General features: G+C 40.6%; 1 protein-coding gene across 20 annotated transcripts in view; it reads left to right on the top strand.

The window, feature by feature from the left end:
- The window catches only part of nfasca (neurofascin homolog (chicken) a), a 201,521-nt gene that overhangs the window by 145,753 nt on the left and 36,879 nt on the right, over positions 1 to 18,889 (top strand). For 12 of the 20 annotated variants that reach the window (XM_061831670.1, XM_061831672.1, XM_061831682.1 and 9 more), the window contains 3 exons: positions 14 to 187; positions 6,054 to 6,080; positions 17,343 to 17,465. In XM_061831670.1, coding sequence (XP_061687654.1) covers positions 14 to 187; positions 6,054 to 6,080; positions 17,343 to 17,465 — 324 coding nt within the window. Of the gene's footprint in view, positions 1 to 13; positions 188 to 6,053; positions 6,081 to 9,191; positions 9,429 to 17,342; positions 17,466 to 18,889 lie in introns of all 20 variants that reach the window. The other 8 variants (XM_061831691.1, XM_061831689.1, XM_061831688.1 and 5 more) reach the window with 4 other exon arrangements.

Raw genomic sequence — 18,889 nt, 5'->3', positions numbered from 1 at the left:
GTGTGTGTGTTAGCCAATGGATCCAGACAAGGTCAACCTCGTGTCGAGACTTTCCTTCCAAATGTAACAGACTTCACACTCCGTCTTCCGGATCGATCAACCCGCTACAACTTCTATCTGTCGGCACTCACGCAGATGGGAGCAGGCGAGGTCGTTGCTGAGGAATCCCCCTTCTTTGCCAATGAAGGTTAGTGTTTCTCTGTGGTCTTGTCTGGGTTGGCTCACAACAAAATCCAAGATGTGGCACCTGGCCTTATCTCTAAATTAAGATAAAAGTGTCTCCCTTTCTGTTACAAAGGTATTACGATATGTTTTCTTTTTCTTTTCAAACACATTTGTGAAATCCGTGGGAAAGTCAAGTTCAGCCCCTAAACCTATAACTGAATAAATTAACAATTATGAATGAATCAAAAGCAGTGATGGACAGACGGAGGAAACCAAGAAAAACATGAGCTGATGCTTCTGTTCATTGTACACTACATATTCTCTTCGTCTCCTTTAATATTTCTCCACATTGAGGTGTCCCTCATAATGCAGCCCTATGGGGGAACAAACCAGTCCAATCTGTAGGCTGGTCCCAAGCCCGGATAAATGCAGAGGGTTGTGTCAGGAAGGGCATCCGGCGTAAAAACTGTACCAAACAAATATGAGCGTTCATCTAAAGAATCCCATACCGCATCAGTCGTGGCCCGGGTTAACAACGCCCGCCCCCGGCACTGCTAACCTGCAGGGCGTCGGTGGAAATTCAGCGACTGTGGGTCGAAGACAAAGACGAGGAGGAAACCGGATCCGTCGTCAGAAGAAAAAGAGGAATGCACATACGACTGAGTGTAGGGACTTTGAATGTTGGGACTATGACAAGAAAAGCCCAGGAGTTGGTTGACATGATGATTAGGAGAAAGGTTGATGTACTGTGCATCCAAGAGAGCAGGTGGAAAGGTAGTAAGGCTAGAAGTTTAGGAGCAGGGTTTAAATTATTCTACCATGGAGTAGATGGGAAGAGAAATGGAGTAGGGGTTATTTTAAAGGAAGAGCTGAGTAAGAATGTCTTGGAGGTGAAAAGAGTATCAGATTGAGTGATGAGACTAAAATTTGAAATTGAGGGTGTTATGTATAATGTGGTTAGTGGCTATGCCTCACAGGTAGGATGTGACCTTGAGTTGAAAGACAAATTCTGGAAGGAACTAGATGAAGTAGTTCTGAGAATCCCAGACAGCGAGAGAGTTGTGATTGGTGCAGATTGTAATGGACATATTGGTAAAGGAAACAGGGGCGATGAAGAAGTGATGGGTAAGTACGGCATCCAGGAAAGGAACTTTGAAGGGCCAATGGTGGTGGACTTTGCAAAAAGGATGGAGATGGCTGTAGTGAACACTTATTTCCAGAAGAGGGAGGAACATATAGTGACCTAGAAGAGCGGAGGTAGAAGCACGCAGGTGGATTATATTTTGTGCAGACGATGTAATCTGAAGGAGATTACTGACTGTAAAGTAGTGGTAGGGGAGAGTATAGCTCAACAGGATAGGATGGTGGTGTGTAGGATGATTCTGGTGGTGGCTAGGAAGATTAAGAAGACAAAGGTAGAGCAGAGAACCATGTGGTGGAACTTGAGAAAGGAAGAATGTTGTGCAGCCTTTCAGAAAGAGGTGAGACAGGCTCTCGATGGACGGCAAAAGCTCCCGGAAGACTGGACTACGACAGCCAAGGTAATCAGAGAGACAGGCAGGAGAGTACTTGGTGTGTCTTCTGGTAGGAAAGGGGAGAAGGAGACTTGGTGGTGGAACCCCAAAATACAGGGAGTCATACAAGGAAAGAGATTAGCGAAGAAGAAGTGGGACACTGAGAGGACTGAGGAGAGGCAAAAGGAGTAAATCGAGATACGACATAGGGCAAAGGTAGAGGTGGTAAAGGCTGGAAAAGAGGCATATGAAGACATGTACACCAGGTTGGACACGAAAGAAGGAGAAAAGGATCTCTACAGGTTGGCCAGACAGAGGGATAGAGATGGGAAGGATGTGCAGAAGGTTAGGGTGATTAAGGATAGAGATGGAAATGTGTTGACTGGTGCCGGTAGTGTGCTAAATAGATGGAAAGAATACTTTGAGAAGTTGATGAATGAAGAAAATGAGAGCGAAGGAAGAGTTGAAGAGGCAAGTGTGAAGGACCAGGAAGTGGCAATGGTTAGTAAGGGGGAAGTCAGAAAGGCACTACAAAGGATGAAAAATGGAAAGGCAGTTGGTCTTGATGACATACCAGTGGAGGTATGGAAGCAATTTGGAGAGATGGCTGTGGAGTTTTTGACCAACTTATTCAACAGAATACTAGCGGGTCAAAAGATGCCTGAAGAATGGAGGAAAAGTGTTCTAGTTCCCATTTTTAAGAACAAAGGCGATGTTCAGAGCTGTGGGAATTATAGAGGAATAAAGTTGATGAGCCACACAATGAAGTTATGGCAAAGAGTAGTGGAGGCTAGACTCAGGTCAGAAGTAAGTATCTGCGAGCAACAGTATGGTTTCATGCCTAGAAAGAGTAGCACAGATGCATTACTTGCCTTGAGCATGCAAGTGGAAAAGTACAGAGAAGGTCAGAAGGAGCTTCATTGTGTCTTTGTGGATCTAGAGAAGGCCTATGACAGAGTACCAAGAGAGGAACTGTGGTAAAGCATGCGTAAGTCTGGCGTGGCAGAGAAGTATGTTAAAATAGTACAGGACATGTATGATGGCAGCAGAACAATGGTGAGGTGTGCCTTAGGTATGTCAGAAGAATTTAAGGTGGAGGTGGGACTGCATCAGGGAGAAGCTCTAAGCCCCTTCCTGTTTGCAGTGGTAATGGATAGGCTGACAGATGAGGTTAGACTGGAATCCCCTTGGACCATGATGTTCGCAGATGATATTGTGATATTCAGTGAAAGCAGGGAGCATGCAGAGGAACAATTAGAAAGATGTAGACATGCACTGGAAAGGAGAGGAATGAAGATTAGCCGAAGTACAACAGAATATATGTGCGTGAATGAGAAAGGTGGAGGGGGAAGAGTGCAGCTACAGGGAGAAGAGATAGCGAGGGTGGAGGACTTCAAATATTTAGGGTCAACAATCCAGAGCAATGGTAAGTGTGGTAAGGAAGTGAAGAAACGGGTCCAAGCAGGTTGGAACAGCTGGCGGAAGGTGTCTGGTGTGTTATGTGACAGAAGAGTCTCTGCTTGGACGAAGGGCAAATTTTACAAAAGAGTGGTGAGGCCGGCCATGATGTACAGATTAGAAACGGTGGCAGTGAAGAAACAACAGGAAGCAGAACTCGAGGTAGCAGAAATGAAGATGTTGAGGTTCTCGCTCGGAGTGAGCAGGATTAGAAATTAGCTCATTAGAGGGACAGTCAAAGTTGGAGGTTTTGGAGATAAGATTCAAGAGAGCAGACTTCGATGGTTTGGACATGTTCAGAGCCGAGAGAGTGAGTATATTGGTGGAAGGGTGCTGAGGATGGAGCTGCCAGGCAAAAGAGCGAGAGGAAGACTAAAGAGAAGGTTTATGGATGTGGTGAGGGAAGACATGAGGGCAGTTGGGGTTAGAGAGGAAGATGCAGGAGATAGGCTAAGATGGAAAAAGATGACACGCTGTGGCGACCCCTAACGGGACAAGCCGAAAGGAAAAGAAAAAGAAGAAGATGATTGAGGTGTCCCTCATAAATATGGTGGAGAAATGTGACTTTCAGCATCAAAGAGCTTGTCATTACTTAATTTTCGTGCTTTGGATAAAGGATCTGCCATGTTGAAGGATGTAATTTTCTGGGCTGCAGATTAATCATTGGGGCCCCTATGCCATTTTAAAGTGTATGTAATGTGTAATTTCTAACACAAGTTATCTTATCTAGACAAAAATATAAATTTCCATAAAATGCATATCCTGTTAGATTTTTTTTACCAAAAAATAAAAGTGTTAATGAATTAAAGCCCGTGAACTTTGACCTAGTCTTTCTTACCTGCAACAAGACTCATTTCGTGGGCGGACCTCCGATGTCACAAAATCTGGGATGTGCTGTGAAACACTTGTTGTTGATTCTTGACAAAAAATGTTAATTTTATATCTTTATGTTTGAAGCCTGAAATGTGGCAAAAGGTTGAAAAGTAAACAATTCCAGGAATGTAATGAATAATGTAATGCCTTTGAAGAAAATAGCTCAAAGAAAGGCTGTCATAGTTGGAGCAATTATTGTCTTGGATTCATTGTGACGCATTGTGACAATTTTTAAATCAGATACTACTTTCAATTGGTGCAGCTGTAGAGTGTTGGTCTCATATTTTTGAGGACCCCGGTCCAAATCCTAGCCCCACCAGTGTGGAGTTTGCATGTTTTCCCCGGGCCTGTGTGCCAGTCAATCTACGTTTCTACTCTCACCTATGGTCACGAGCTGTGGGTCATGACTGAAAGAACAAGATCCTGAATACAAGCAGCTGAAATTAGTTTCCTGAGGTCAGCCATCTGGGAGGGGCTCAGAGTTGAGGCCGTGTTCCTCCATATGAGCCAGATGTGGTGGCTTGGGCATCTGATTTAGATGCTTGCTGGACGCCTCCTTGGTGAGGTTTTCTAGGCACGTCCCACCGGAAGGAGACCTAAGGGACGATCCAGAACAGAGACAATGTTTCTTGACTGGCCTGGGAATGCCTCGGGATCCCCCTGAAAGAGCTGGAAACTCTGAAAAAAAATCTGAACTGGATTTTTTGTCACTACAAATCCATAAACAATAACAGCAATAATGGCACTTGATTTACCTTTTGTCTTCCTGTCTGTGTTTGGGACTGTCTACACATTAGCACTCCTCATAATAAGAATGAATAAGAGCCTTTAAATTCATCACATTATGTTTTTGTACATGAACTAATACTATAAATGACAACAAAGGGGATTTTTGTAGGAAAAGAAGGGGCTCCTTGATGAAAATGTCATTTTGCCCTAGCATTTGATTGTCAAGAAAATAAGTAAACCCCGCCACCCACCCACCCCCCACACACACTCGCACACACACATACATACAGACAGGTTTAAAAAAAATGTAATGGTCACAGTTAATCCATTTGAGGTATCACCATATTAGGAAGCTGTCTCGACAAAAGAAGACAGACAATAACCGCAGGACACCTGCACGGAGCCCTGTAGTCGTGGCTAAAGAGCAGCCAGATATGGCAACTGAGTACCCCAAGAGATGACCTGGCTGTCTTCTCTTCACACATTTGCACTGCCAATTTTTAAACAAACAATCCTAGTAAAATGTATCATTATTATTATTGTCTAAAAAAATATGGTGGCAAAAATGACACTGCAGAATACGTAGTAAATAGTGCGAGGAAACTCTCCTTACCTTCTGCGTTTGATGGTCCAGTCTGTGTGACAGGGCGAAATGTGTTTGAAAAGAAATACAGTATTTAATCAATAAACAAGCCAAATCACAATGGCTTTATTTAGGAGGGATTTGCAGACATAATAAATCAATAAATAAATACAAAAAGTAAGGAATAAGTTGCCAATGTTCAGAGCATTAGATCCTAGGTCCTTTAACATCCTTCAAACTCTCAACTTTAATAATTTTTGTGGAAAGAAAAGATTAATACTATATGCTTGTAACCTACATCTGACAAACTGTTGAACTGATGCATGCACCTTCCCTTACATCATTGATTTGCTCTAGTTTTATTCCATTGACAAATACGGATAGCAGAAGTAATGTTCACCTTAGAATGTTGTTGGCATTTCGTGAAACTGGTATTTTGTGGAAAATCTTTGCATGAACCAATTTATTTACAGTAAAAGGGTATGAATAAGAAGAAAACCTCCGCCTATCACATTTAATAAACCAGAAACTGTAGTGCAGAACTACTAAAATAACTGAAGAACCTCTCTCGCGATAGTGTTTTCAAACGGGAGCAAATGAAACCAAGCTACTTAAGGGGACTGTATGAGTATAAATATATTTGTTTTATTTATCTTTTAAAATTTTTGTCACCATCTTCTGTATAATACATGTTCCCTCTTCATTGGCTCTTCTGTTCTTTTTGTTGGCAGAAAATTTTACTGAAGCCACAGGTCTAGGTAATAGAGCATGAAAAACACATTTGCCTGTTCCCACCTCCATCCTCTATGTCTCACTTTATATTTGTCCACCTGTGCACAGAGCAGCAGTGCAGTCCACTACATTTTTGTTTTGCACAACAGGATCATTGCTTGCAGTCTAAAAAAAAGTAATAAAAATGTATAAGTTAATGTATCCTAACTTTTCAGACAAATATCCTGTGTCTAGAAATAAATGAAACATAAGACTAACATAACAGATTTTCCAGACCATGAAATTGAAAGTGTAATTATGTGATCCAAATCTGAATAACCAAATCTGGACTAACCATACAGTACTTATGTGTCAATACAATTCCTGTGCAATGTAATATCTGGAATGCTTGCATCAGTGCATCATGAATACATGCATTATAGAGTACGTCAAAACACATTTATTTACTCTATCGAAACACTTGTGTCAACCTTTACAGTATGTACAGAACAGTTGGTGTCACCTTTTATAATTTATTAATCTTGATTGTCTTGACTAGATATATATTAAATATTATTAAATGAAAGAAGGCCAACATTAATTACATTGCTTCTAGTCACAATGTTAAGATGTGGACTGTGCTCCTGTTCATGCTTTTTCTTTTCATTTTGTTTTTGTTTTTCTCAAACATCTATATTCTGTGGTTAGTTGCCATCAGGGATTTAATAAAACTTTTAATATAAATAATATATAATATAACAATATAAATTTTAATATCACAAGTGAAGATTATACCGTAATATAATATTATGAATATTAACTTACGGCCATGCTACTCTGAGAACGCCAGATCTCGGAAGCTAAGCGGGTTTGGCCCTGGTTAGTACTTGGATGGGAGACTGCCTTGGAATACCAGGTGCTGTAAGCTTCTCTCCCCGGCTAAATACAGAGGGGTTGCGTCAGGAAGGGCATCCGGCATGAAATTGCCCAAAAAATATGCGTTCATCTAAAATGACACGCTGTGGTGACCCCTAATGGGACAAGCCAAAAGGAAAAGAAGAAGGATATTATTATGAATGCCAATAGTGTGAGAAAAAATACATATTTCACACATTTGTGGAAATCTCATCAATAAGTGGTTATTTTTTAAAATGTGTATACCTAATTACCCATACATGCTTAACTACAGTTGTACGGGTTTTCATGAATTCTTTCTATAATTATAGTTTGTTGACCTGGAAAATTGAGAATTAGTTTTTTTAACATATCCCTGATGGTACTTTTTTTTTTTTTAAGGACAATCTTGCAGTATTTCTCATTTTTGCTAACTGCTGCACTTTAGAATCTCAACAAATTTTTTCGACACTTTGTCACAAAATGCAGCTTATAACGGGCATGTTGCTGGGTATGCTTGGAATGGAAGGAAACATTAACTGTTTGAAAATTAGAAGTCCATGGTGGACAGCACATGACTGCCTAGCCCACTTAATGGCTTGATCATTTTGGTTCAGAGCATTTTTGTAGTTCATGTCACTCTGCCATCCTGAAACATTCACCAGATCAGTCATAAATGGTGCATTTGACTGAACTAAAGTTCTGTAACTGCCTTGCATCTGCTACCAAATATGCCATTGTCTTCACTGCTTTTGAGCATGCTTGGAAATATGATGCAAGCATGATGGCATTTTTGCCCCATCATGTAATAGGGAGCTGTGTGATGGAAACCTTAATAATTGACATTGTGGTGGTTGTAGATCACATTAAAATCAAGGTACAGTATGAGTGAACCACAATTCATGTTGGAACCTTTGAGAAAGGGTGACCTCTTTGAATTAGCCTGAATCGATGCCCTGAGAACAAGAATAGAACTTTAAAAATATAACAATATATAAGTACTGGGTACTTAAATACCTCAGTCTACGACTGAGATCCGTTCCTACAGTAGCGACTGAACTCGAATTTCGACTTAAGTCGGATTCCACCATTAAAGTCAGAATTTACATCAAAATACTTTGTATGAAAAACAAATACCTTGAAATAAACAAGAAGATGTACTTAGCATTACTGCTGAGAGGTGGATGGAGAAGAAGAAGGGGAAGGTGTGCTTAGTTATTGCAAAGGAACCTGGTCCTCCATCCTCTCCATCTCGACAAGTATCAAAGAATCTTGTTTTGTGATCATTGTATCCAACATAGGAACGGAACCTTTCACATGGGCTAAAATACGGGCTTTGTCTTTAATAATTTTCACCACGGTCGACCGACTGAAGCCTTGGTGGTGTTGGTCTCTCTCCTTTCTCCAATCTTTTTTGAGCTTGCAGAATGCAGAAGCATTGCTAAAAGACAGATTTCTTCTTTGGTGCGATAATGTCAACAAAGGAGGGCAAAAATTATGAAGATACTCCCGGCGTACAAACACGGACAAGCACTAGCCAGACAAAATGGCGGACGGGGGACGGGCGTTGTAAAGTCGAAACGTCTTAGGTCGAAACCGTGTCAACCTGAGGACTCCCTGTATGTAATAATAATAATAATAACAAAAGTATTTGTGTCAGTGTTTTATCTTAGTCTGCAAGATATATATATATATATTTTTTTTTAGCAAAACTCGAGAACTTGGTTATAGGCTTTCAAGTACTACATGTGAAATGCAGCAAAAGATGCATTAGGATTGACAATACTACTGCTGTATGTATACATTAATGGACAGTGGATAGAAAAAGTCAACACCCCTGTTGACTGTGAAAAAATGTTAAAATGCCACAATTTTACGATATTAAAAAACAGACAAGATAATTCTTTTCAAAACGTTTTACACCACTATTGTGGCTTGTAACCTCTACAACTCAATTGAAAAATAAATGAAATTAGCTGGGGACCAGTTCAAGGTCCCCACAAATATTACCCTAATGTAATATTTGTGTTTGTAATGATACCCAAGTTTCAATTATAAATTTAGAGCAATCTGTCCACAGTGGTTTTTATATAAGAGGTAAAATGACTTAACTCAGATGTGATTATTTATTGTCACTTGTGAGGAATTACAGTATCTTTGTTTTCACTTTCACCTTGATAAACCTTGTCATGTGTTTATATACATGTTAAATTCCTTGTGCCTTGTCTGTAACTCTTTGTTCTTTCCCCGCTCTTCCCTTGTAGTTGAGCTTACGGATCTTTCTTGGGCTTCAGATTTCACTGTTACTCCTCCTCCTCTTGCTCCTCTTCCTCCCATTACTGCTGCTCCAACAGCCATTAATACCTCAACTTCTACCACGACCACTATTACAATGTCTGTGAAGACTACAACTTCTACTACCATCGAAACAACTGAGGCAGGGCCAGCCACTCCACCTCCTGTCCTGGTCATCAACAAGAATATTGATAAGAATGTATTGGGTACATTCTCCCATGATTTTAATGGCCTTCACATACAGTGGAACCTCTGACGTTGAACAAATGTGAAAGCTGTGTGTTCTCTGATTAGTTATGAAGATTTTTTACCAAATGAAAATCTTATAGTACACAATTAGAATGAGTTTACGGGTGTCTCGATGACCGGTCTCTGACATTGTTTGGTCAAACTACACAAGAATAAAGATTTAGAGTGAATTTAACAACCACTTCTAAATCTCAGATTGAAATCACTCTGGTTTGGGGGGCTCTGGAACAAATGCAAGTGAAGAGCAAGATTTAGGTTGATTTCTTGAACCTATCTTTAAAAAGAGCATTGCAAGGAATTCTGGGAAGCACCATGATGGTTTGCACTGGCTGCAATACCGAGGTTGTCTCTGTGACCTGCATTGCCAAATAGTTTAGCCAGCAAATCACCTATCTTTTGCACGTCAACCTTGATTGACATTCATGTCACTCAAGCAGAGCCCACCCAACCAACTTTTATAGGTGCTTGTGTAGTGCTTGTTTGGTGACCTCAAAGGGATAAATGCATAATTGTGTCTCTCTAAATTATTACATATTGACACTGAATTTGCATAAATTAAACTTAAAATTTTATATAAATACAGTGCTGTGAAAAAGTATGTTTTCTTTTTGCATATCTACACACAAAGGCTTAAAATCATCGAACCAATTCTAATACAGTATGACTCAGAGACAACCCAAAGAAATACAAAAAGCAGTTTTCAAATGACAATTCAATTATTTAGAACACAAAACGAAAAAATCTAAACGTTTCAGGCCCTCTGTGAAAAAGTACTTGTCCCCTCATTAAATCACCAAGTCACTGTGACTAATCACACATTTGGCAAAGGTGAGTTCAATTTCACAAGTCACACCTAAACCTGATTACTACTAAGCTTGTTGAATCAAGAATCCACTTACATAGAATCTGTCAGAGAATGTGAAGTAGGGTACAAGATCTCAAGAACCAATGCGTCATCCCACGATCCAAAGAAATTCAAGAAGAAATTAGAAAAATAGTGATTTAAATCCATCAGTCTGGAAAAAGTTACAAAGCAATTTCCAAGCCTTTGTGACTCCAGTGAACAAATGTCAGAGCCATTATCCACAAATGGAGAAAACTAAGAACAGCGGCAAACTTTCCCAGGAGTGGACAACCAACTAAAAGTACTCCAAGAGTGTGACAAGGACTCATTAAGAAGGTCACAAAAGACCCTCAAACACCATCTAGAGACCTGCAAGCCTTGCAGGCCTCAGTTTAGGTCAATGTTCATGACTGTATAGCATATGAAAGACAATGGCCAAAAATGGCATCCATGAGAGAGTTCCCAGATGAAAACCCCTTTTGTCAGCAAAGAATACAAAGGCTTGTCCTGCATTTGCCAAAAAGTGTATTGAGGATCCTTAAGACTTTTGAGGAAACACTCTGTGGACTGACAAGTCCAAAATTGAACTTTTTAAAAGGTGTCCGGCTCGTTATATCTGTTGTAAAAATGGCATTGCTTTTGATTTGAAAAAAAAAAAAAACAAAAAAACATTCTGCCAAAAGTGAAGTGTGGTGCTGGCAGTGTGGTGGAGCGGCCTCGGGACCAGGACAGCTTGTTGTGATTGATGGAACAATGAATTCCACGGTCTACCAGAAATTCCTGAAGGAGTTTCAGTTTGTGCCCCCAAACAAAAGCACTCTTGGATCATGTAGCAGGACAACGATCCATTACACACCAGCAAGTCCACCTTTGAATGGCTAAAAATTATGGTAATCATAATAATTCAGGTTTAGGAGGAGCCCATCAAAGTCAAGATTTCAATCCAATTGAGATGCTGGACAGATGCAAGAAAACCCTCCAATATGGCGGAGTTAAAACAATTCTGCAATGATGGCTGGAACAAAATTCCTCCAGTGCCATGGGACAACATTCCTCCAGAGCCATGTGAAAGACTCGAAACCAATCATCACAAACCCTTGATTTAATTTATTGCGTTTTGTTTTTTAGGTTCAGGGGGCAATTACTTTTTTACGGACATTTTGAAATGTTGGAATTTTTTTGTGCCTTAATAGATTGACTTGTCATTTGAAAACTGCATTTTGTATTTCCTTGGGTTATTGCTGAGTGATATTAACATTTATTTAATGATTTGAAACCTTTGTGTGTAATAGGTCTGAAAAAATATGCTGAAATCCTGAGAGGGCAAATAATTTTTCACGGCACTGTATGTTGTAAATCACTGGTTGCTGGCAGCAGCGTGACCGACATCTGTCTCTAGTTTCTGAGGACTGGTCTTTAAATCCCGCCCTGGCCTGTGTGGAATTTGCATGTGCATTTTGCATTTACATTTGCATTTTCACTGTGCCTATGTGGGCTTTCTGCGGCTTCCCCAAATTTGCCCCACATCCCAAAAACCTGCGTGGTAGGTTGATTGAAGACTCTAAACTGAGCGTAAGGTGTGAATGTGAATGCAAATGGTACTTTATATGTTTATATGTGACAACCATTTCAGGATGTACTCAGCCTATTGCTCAAAGATGGGTGACAGAGGCTCCAATACCCCCACACCCCTCGAGAGGATAAGCAATACAGAAAATGGAAGGATAATTTATTGCTGCTTAGTAGCTTAGAATGCAGCCCCTCGGGGGTATAAGTCACTGCAATATGTAGGTCGGTCCCAAGCCTGGATAAATTCAGAGGGTTGCCTCAGGAACGGCAGTCGACTTAAAACTTTGCCAAACAAATATGAGCGTTCATCTAAAGAATCCCATACCCAATCAGTCATGGCCTGGGTTAACAATGCCCACCCCAAGCACTGTCAACTTGCAGGGCGTCAGTGGGAATTCAGCTAATGTGGGTCGAAGACAAAGAAGAGGAGGAAAGCGGATTTGTTGGCAGAAGAAGAAGAGGAATTCACAGAGCCTACAACCGAGTGGAGGGACTTTGAATTCTGGGACTTTGACAGGAAAAGCTTAGGAGTCGGTTGACATGATTATTGGGAGAAAGGTTGATATAGTGTGCATCCAAGAGAGCAGGTGGAAAGGTAATACACCTAGAAGTTTAGGGCCAGGGTATAAAATATTTTACCATGGAGTAGATGGGAAAAGAAATGGAGTAGGGGTTATTTTAAATGAAGAGCTGGCAAAGAATGTCTTAGGGGTGAAAAGGATATCAAATGGAGTGATGAGGTTGAGACTTGAAATTGAGGGTGTTATGTATAATGTGATTAGTGGCGAAGACCCACAGGTAGGATGTGACCGAGAGTTGAATGAGAAATTCTGGAAGGAACTATATGAAGTAGTTCTGAGGATCCCAGACACAGATTTGTGATTGGTGCAGATTGTAATGGACTTGTTGGTGAAGGAAACAGGGGTGATGAAGAAATGATGGGTAGGTATGGCATCCAGGAAAGAAACTTTGAGGAATAGATGGTGGTGGACTTTGCAAAAAGGATGGAAATGCCAGTAATGAGCAGAGGTAGAAGCACGCAAGTGTACTACATTGTGTGCATACGATGTAATCTGAAGGAGGTTACTGACTGTAAGGTAGTGGTAGTGGAGAGTGTAACTCGCCAGCAAAGAATTGGTGGTGTGTAAGATTACACTGGGAGGAAGATTAAGCAGACAAAGGTAGAGGAGAGAACCATATTTTGGAAGCTGAGAAAGGAAAAACATTGTGTGGCCTTTCGGAAAGAGGTGAGACAGGCTCTCGATTGACAGCAGAAGCTCCCAGAAGACTGAACTACTACAGCCAAGGTGATCAGAGAGACAGGCACCAGAGTACTTGGTGTGTCTTCTGGTAGGAAAGGGGAGGAGACTTGGTGGTGAAATCCCAAAATACAGGAAGTCATATAAGGAAAGAGGGTAGCAAAGAAAAAGTGGGGCACTCAGAAGACTGAGGAGAGGCAAAAGAAATACATTGAGTTGCGACATCGGACAAAGGGAGAAATGGTGAAGGCCAAACCTGAGGCATGTTACATGTACCCCAGGTTGGACACAAAAGAAGGAGAAAAAGATCCCTTCAGGTTTGCCAGATAGAACGATAAAGATGGGAAGGATGTGCAGCAGGTAAGGGTGTTTAAGAATAGAGATGGAAATAGGTTGACTGGTGCCAGTAGTGTGCTAAATTAATGGAAATAATACTGTGAAAAGTCGATGAACCAAGAAAAGGAGAGAAGAGGAAGTACCGAGTACCAGTACCAAGATAGGAACTGTGGTACTGCATGCGTAAATCTGGGGTGGCAGAGAAATATGTTAGAATTGTACAGGACATGTATGAGGGCAGCATAACAGTGGTGAGATGTGCTGCAGGTGTGACCGAAGAATTTAAGGTGGAAGTGGGACTGCATCAGGGATCAACTGTGAGCCCCTTTCCTGTTTGCTGTGGTAATGGGTAGGTTGACAGATGAGGTTAGACTGGAATTTCCTTGGCCCGTGATGTTCACAGATGACATTTTGATCTCCAGTTTAAGCAGGGAGCAGGTGGAAGAACAATTACAAAAATGAATGCATTCATTGGAAAGGAGAGGAATGAAGATATTATCCAAAGTAAAACAGAATATATGTGCGTGATGAAAGGGGTTGAAGGGGAAAAGCGAGACTCCAGGGAGAAGAAATAGCAAGGGTAGATGACTATATATACTTGGGGTCAACAATCCAAAGCAATGGGGAGTGTGGTCAGGAAGTGAAGAAAAAACGGGTCCAAGTAAGTTTGAACGGCTGGCGGAAGGTGTCTGGTGTGTTATGTGACAAGAGTCTCTGCAAGGATGAAGGGCAAAATTTATAAAACAGTGGTGAGGCCAGGCATGTTGTACGGATTAGAGACGGTGACACTGAAGAGACAACAGGAAGCATAGCTGAAGGTGGCAGAAATCTTCTTCAGAATCTTCTGCATTTAGTGGTAATTTCTTTGACATGTAGCAATTTAAAGAGGGACAGCCAAAGTTAGATGTTTTAAAGACAAGGTTCAAGAGAGCAGATTTTGAATGTTTGGACATGTCCAGAGGCAAGAGACTGAATGGTTTGGTAGAAGGGTGCTGAGAATGGAACCATCAGGCAAAAGACCAAGAGGAACACCAAAGAGAAGTGTGATGGATGTTATGAGAGAAGACATGAGGGCAGTGGGTGTTTGGGAGGAAGATGCAGGACATTGTCTTACAAGGAGAAAGATGAGGGTGGAATGGTGGGTTAATTGGTAAAGCATTGGCCTCACAGTTCTGACGACCTGGGTTCAATCCCAGCCCCGTCTGTGTGGAGTTTGCATGTTCTCCCTCTGCCTGCTTGGGTTTTTTTTTGGGCACTCCGGTTTCCGCCCACATCCCAAAAACATGCAACATTAATTGGACACTCTAAATTGCCCATAGGTGTGATTGTGAATGCGATTGTTTGTCTCTATGTGCCCTGCGATTGGCTGGCAACCAGTTTGAGGTGTACCCCGCCTTCCGCCCATTGACAGCTCGGACAGGCTCCGGCACTCCCCGTGACACTTATGAGGATAAGCGGCTAAGGAAATGCACGGATGGAAAAAGATGACACGCTGTGATGACCCCGAACAGGACAAGCTGAAAAGACAAGAAGAATTTATTGCTGCTTAACAGAATTTGTCTCGTGCAGTGCTCTTCTTGAATGCATCCCCTGAGATGAACGATTACTGTCAGAAGTATAATAATACCGGATGGAGCCCGAGTCCTTCCAATATAAATCTCTTTAGTCACAATCTCTCCAGTGTCGTCTCTCAGATCCCTGAACAATCCATTTGGGCTTGGGTAAGAGTTGAAAAATTTTCATATAAATGTCAAAACCGATGCACAGAATTACTCCTCTGTTGCTTACTGAAGACGTACCAAATGCTGGTGTTCAAAGTGATGTCATCCATGAGGACTGTTCAAACTCAAAGTTTATAAGCCTTCTTAAATGTTAAATTTGTCAAGCTCTCACTCCCCCCCACCCCAAAAAAAAACTTTACAAGGTGTTTGACTTTAAAGGTTCCACTGTAGATACTGTATGTGACATGAACTGCCCTTTATCACTTGAAGAAACAGTCAACAAAGTTTACATCCAAATCAATAGGACAATTAATTATTGAAACATAGCCACAAATGTAATGCCTGTTATGTAGATGAGAGGTGTGAACCTAAACTTTTGGAATTACTGTTTTTGGGAGCACCCTTCGATTTATAATTTATTATTTTTACTCCTAAAACTACTCCAAACTCAGAAGTAAATATTTAGTGGTTTTAAAAATCAATGAGCATTTTATTTTATTTAGGGTGAATTTTTAATTCACGAATGGACAATTTACTCCGAAGAGTGGCTATTGAAAAAAATTTTTTATCATACTTCCCCGAGTGGCACCGGTATCTATACACCACTGTAGTGTTCAAAATAATTGCAGTCCCATGTGACTAACCAGATTAATCCACGTTTTGAGTATGTTTTTTTTTTTTGCTACATGTGAAACAAGTTACCAAGTAGGTGCAGTAGGTTCTCAGAATACCAACAAGACCCAGCATTCATGGTATAGACACTCTTGAGGCTGTACAATTGGGCAAATTGTTGAAAGGGATGTGTTTTAAAAAATAGCAGTGAGATTCAGTCAGTGAGGTCATAAATTTTATGAAAACCAGGTGTGATTCAGGTGGCGCCTATTTAAGGGTGACGGCAGCACCTGTTGAACATGCATTTCTCCTGAAAGCCTGAGTAAAATGGGTGGTTCCACACATTGTTCAAAAGAACAACATACACTGATTAAAGGTTTGATTGAAGAGAGGAAACGTTTCAAGGTGCAAAAAATTATAGGCTGTTCATATAACATGATCCCTATGCCTTCAAATGGAGAGCAAACCCAGAGACGTGGCAGAAAATGAAGGGCAACCATCAAAATGGATTGCGGAATAACCAGAATGGCAAAGGCTCAGCCAATGATCACTTCCAGGAAGATCGAAGAGAGTCTGGAGTTACCTGTAAATACCGTGATAGTGAGAAGACGTCTGTGGGATGATAATCTATTTCCATGAATTTCCTGCAAAGTCACTGTTAAAAAAAAAAAAAAAAGGCAGGTGCAGAGGAGGCTATAATTTGCCAAAGAACAAATCAAGTGGCCTAAAGAGAAATGGAGGAACATTTTGTAGAATGATGAGAATAAAATAATTTCTTTGGGTGGTGGGGTCGCAGACAGTTTGTAAGACGACCCCAAAATTCTGAATTCAAGCCTTTGAAGACTGTGAAGCATGGTGGTGCAAGTATCAGGATATGGGCATGATTCTCCTATGGATTTGGGCCTATTTTTCATATACCAGGGATTATGGATCGGTTTGCATGTGTCAAAATACCGGTACTTGAAGAGGTCATGTTGCATTTTGGTCGAGAGGACATGCCCTTGAACAACACAGTGACCCCAAACACACTAAAAAACTTCAAAAGTCTTGGTTACAAACCAACATAGTTAACCAGCCCAATCCATGGACCTTAATCCAATCAAGAATTTATGGGGTGACATCAAAAATGCTGTTTCTGAAGCAAAACCAGGGAATGTAAATGAATTATGGAATGTCGTTAAGAAAAAAGAAAAAGTTTGTACAAAATGGTTTTGTATTTGTAAAGTCAATGGCTGACTGCCATTTTTTTAACACACCCCTTTCAACAAAAAGCCCAGTTGCACTTCCTTTAGAGTGTATATATCATGAATGCTGGGTCGGGTTTGTTTTCTCAGAATCTTTTGCATTTAGTGGTAATTTCTTTGACATATAGCAATAAAAAATATTCTGAAAATTTTGATTAATTTGGTTTGTCACATTGGGCTGCTATTATTTTGAACACTACTGTAGGTCTACATTGGGTCCCCCATTGGGTGTTTGGATCTGTGCCCTGATCTTACTGACCCTTAACCTTTAACACCCATTGTGCAGTGGTACCTGGGGAAGAGATCTGGAATGTGACGGTGGAGCACAACAGTAACTACATTAACGTCGGCTGGAGACACAGCTTCCTGCCCAACAGCAGCGAGTTTGTGCTAGAGTTCACATTGGACAGTAAGAATCCAGATCAAGTCGTTATTTTACAAAGCTCAAAGACAATGCTATTTGTGAGATATTAAATAAAAAATTAATATTTGTCATTTTATGGCAATAACATATTGTTGGGAGCAGTAAACATACTATGTCAAATGAGCAATCATCCTGAAATTCATAAATTACAAAATATATAGACTATACTTTACATATATTGTTGTGCAGTGTACAGAGAATAAGTGGATTGGCTCTTATTCTCTCATTTGCTTTATGAGACTTTCTCATTTTTGCAGTCCAAAATTGCATAAGTCCTTTTTTGTGTGTCTTATGCATGTTTTAAGTCTGGTTTTAGGTGAACATGCATCACCCCTCTTTTTTCTGGAATTATTATGTTTGTTGAGATTGGATAGCCTTGCATGTATATACAATGTCCACAAAAACCTATTCACCCCCTTCATTTTTTTACAGTATGTTAAAACCCCATCCTTAAATAGATTACCCTCATAATTCTACACATATTAACCAATTATAAGAAGTGAAAAAACGTTGAAACAATAATGTGAAAAGATTTTCAGAAAATGAAACATATCCAGGCAGCACGGTGAGGCAGCTGTATAACATTGGGATCACAGTTCTGAGGTCCAGGGATCAATCCCAGCACCGCCTGTGTGGAGTTGCATTTTCTCCCTGTGCCTGCAAGGGTTTTCTCCGGGCACTCCGGATTCCTCCCACAACCCAAAAACATGCAAAATTGATTGAACAACCTAAATTGCCCCTCGGTGTGATTGGGAGTGTGACTGTTGTCTGTTTTCATGTACCCTGTGATTGGTTTAGGGTGTACTCCACCTTCTGCCCGTTGACAGCTGGGATAGGCTCGGCCACTCCCGCAACCCTTGTGAGGATAAACGGCGAAGAAAATGGATTGATGGATGGAAACATATCCATACACTACTGTATATCTCTCTCCCTATACATATCATATCCTTTGCCATGAAACTTAAGATTGCTTTGCAGTGTGTTCTGTTTCATTGTGACAACACCTTGACTTCAAAATGGTAAGGTGTACAGGTCTGTGTAACATCCTGCATTTGACAATGAGTGTCAAAGCACAAACAAGTCATGTCAGAGAAATTGTCTGCAGATCTCAAGAGACAACAGCGTGTTAAGTAAAGCATACAGTAGATCTGGGTAACAAAGCAATTGATGTTAGTCTTAAACACAGTAGCACAGTGGTTTACATAACTCAGAAATTGAATACAGGTTTTATGAGAACGATAAGGAGATTCTTTTCATTTTGTCTTTGTTAACGATTGTGTTTTGAAAGAGAGATTAAATATATTAAGCCATTGGATTTTGGCTGTAACAAAAAGTGAAGATGATGAATATATTTTATTGGCGCTATGAAGAAGCTGTCTTAGCTTTTTAGTAATTCAACAATCTTTAAT

This window comes from Syngnathoides biaculeatus, chromosome 10 (assembly GCF_019802595.1).
Source record: "Syngnathoides biaculeatus isolate LvHL_M chromosome 10, ASM1980259v1, whole genome shotgun sequence".
NCBI lineage: Eukaryota > Metazoa > Chordata > Actinopteri > Syngnathiformes > Syngnathidae > Syngnathoides > Syngnathoides biaculeatus.
The sequence above is the reverse complement of the archived record's forward strand: the minus strand, read 5'-3'. Positions and strand labels throughout refer to the sequence as shown.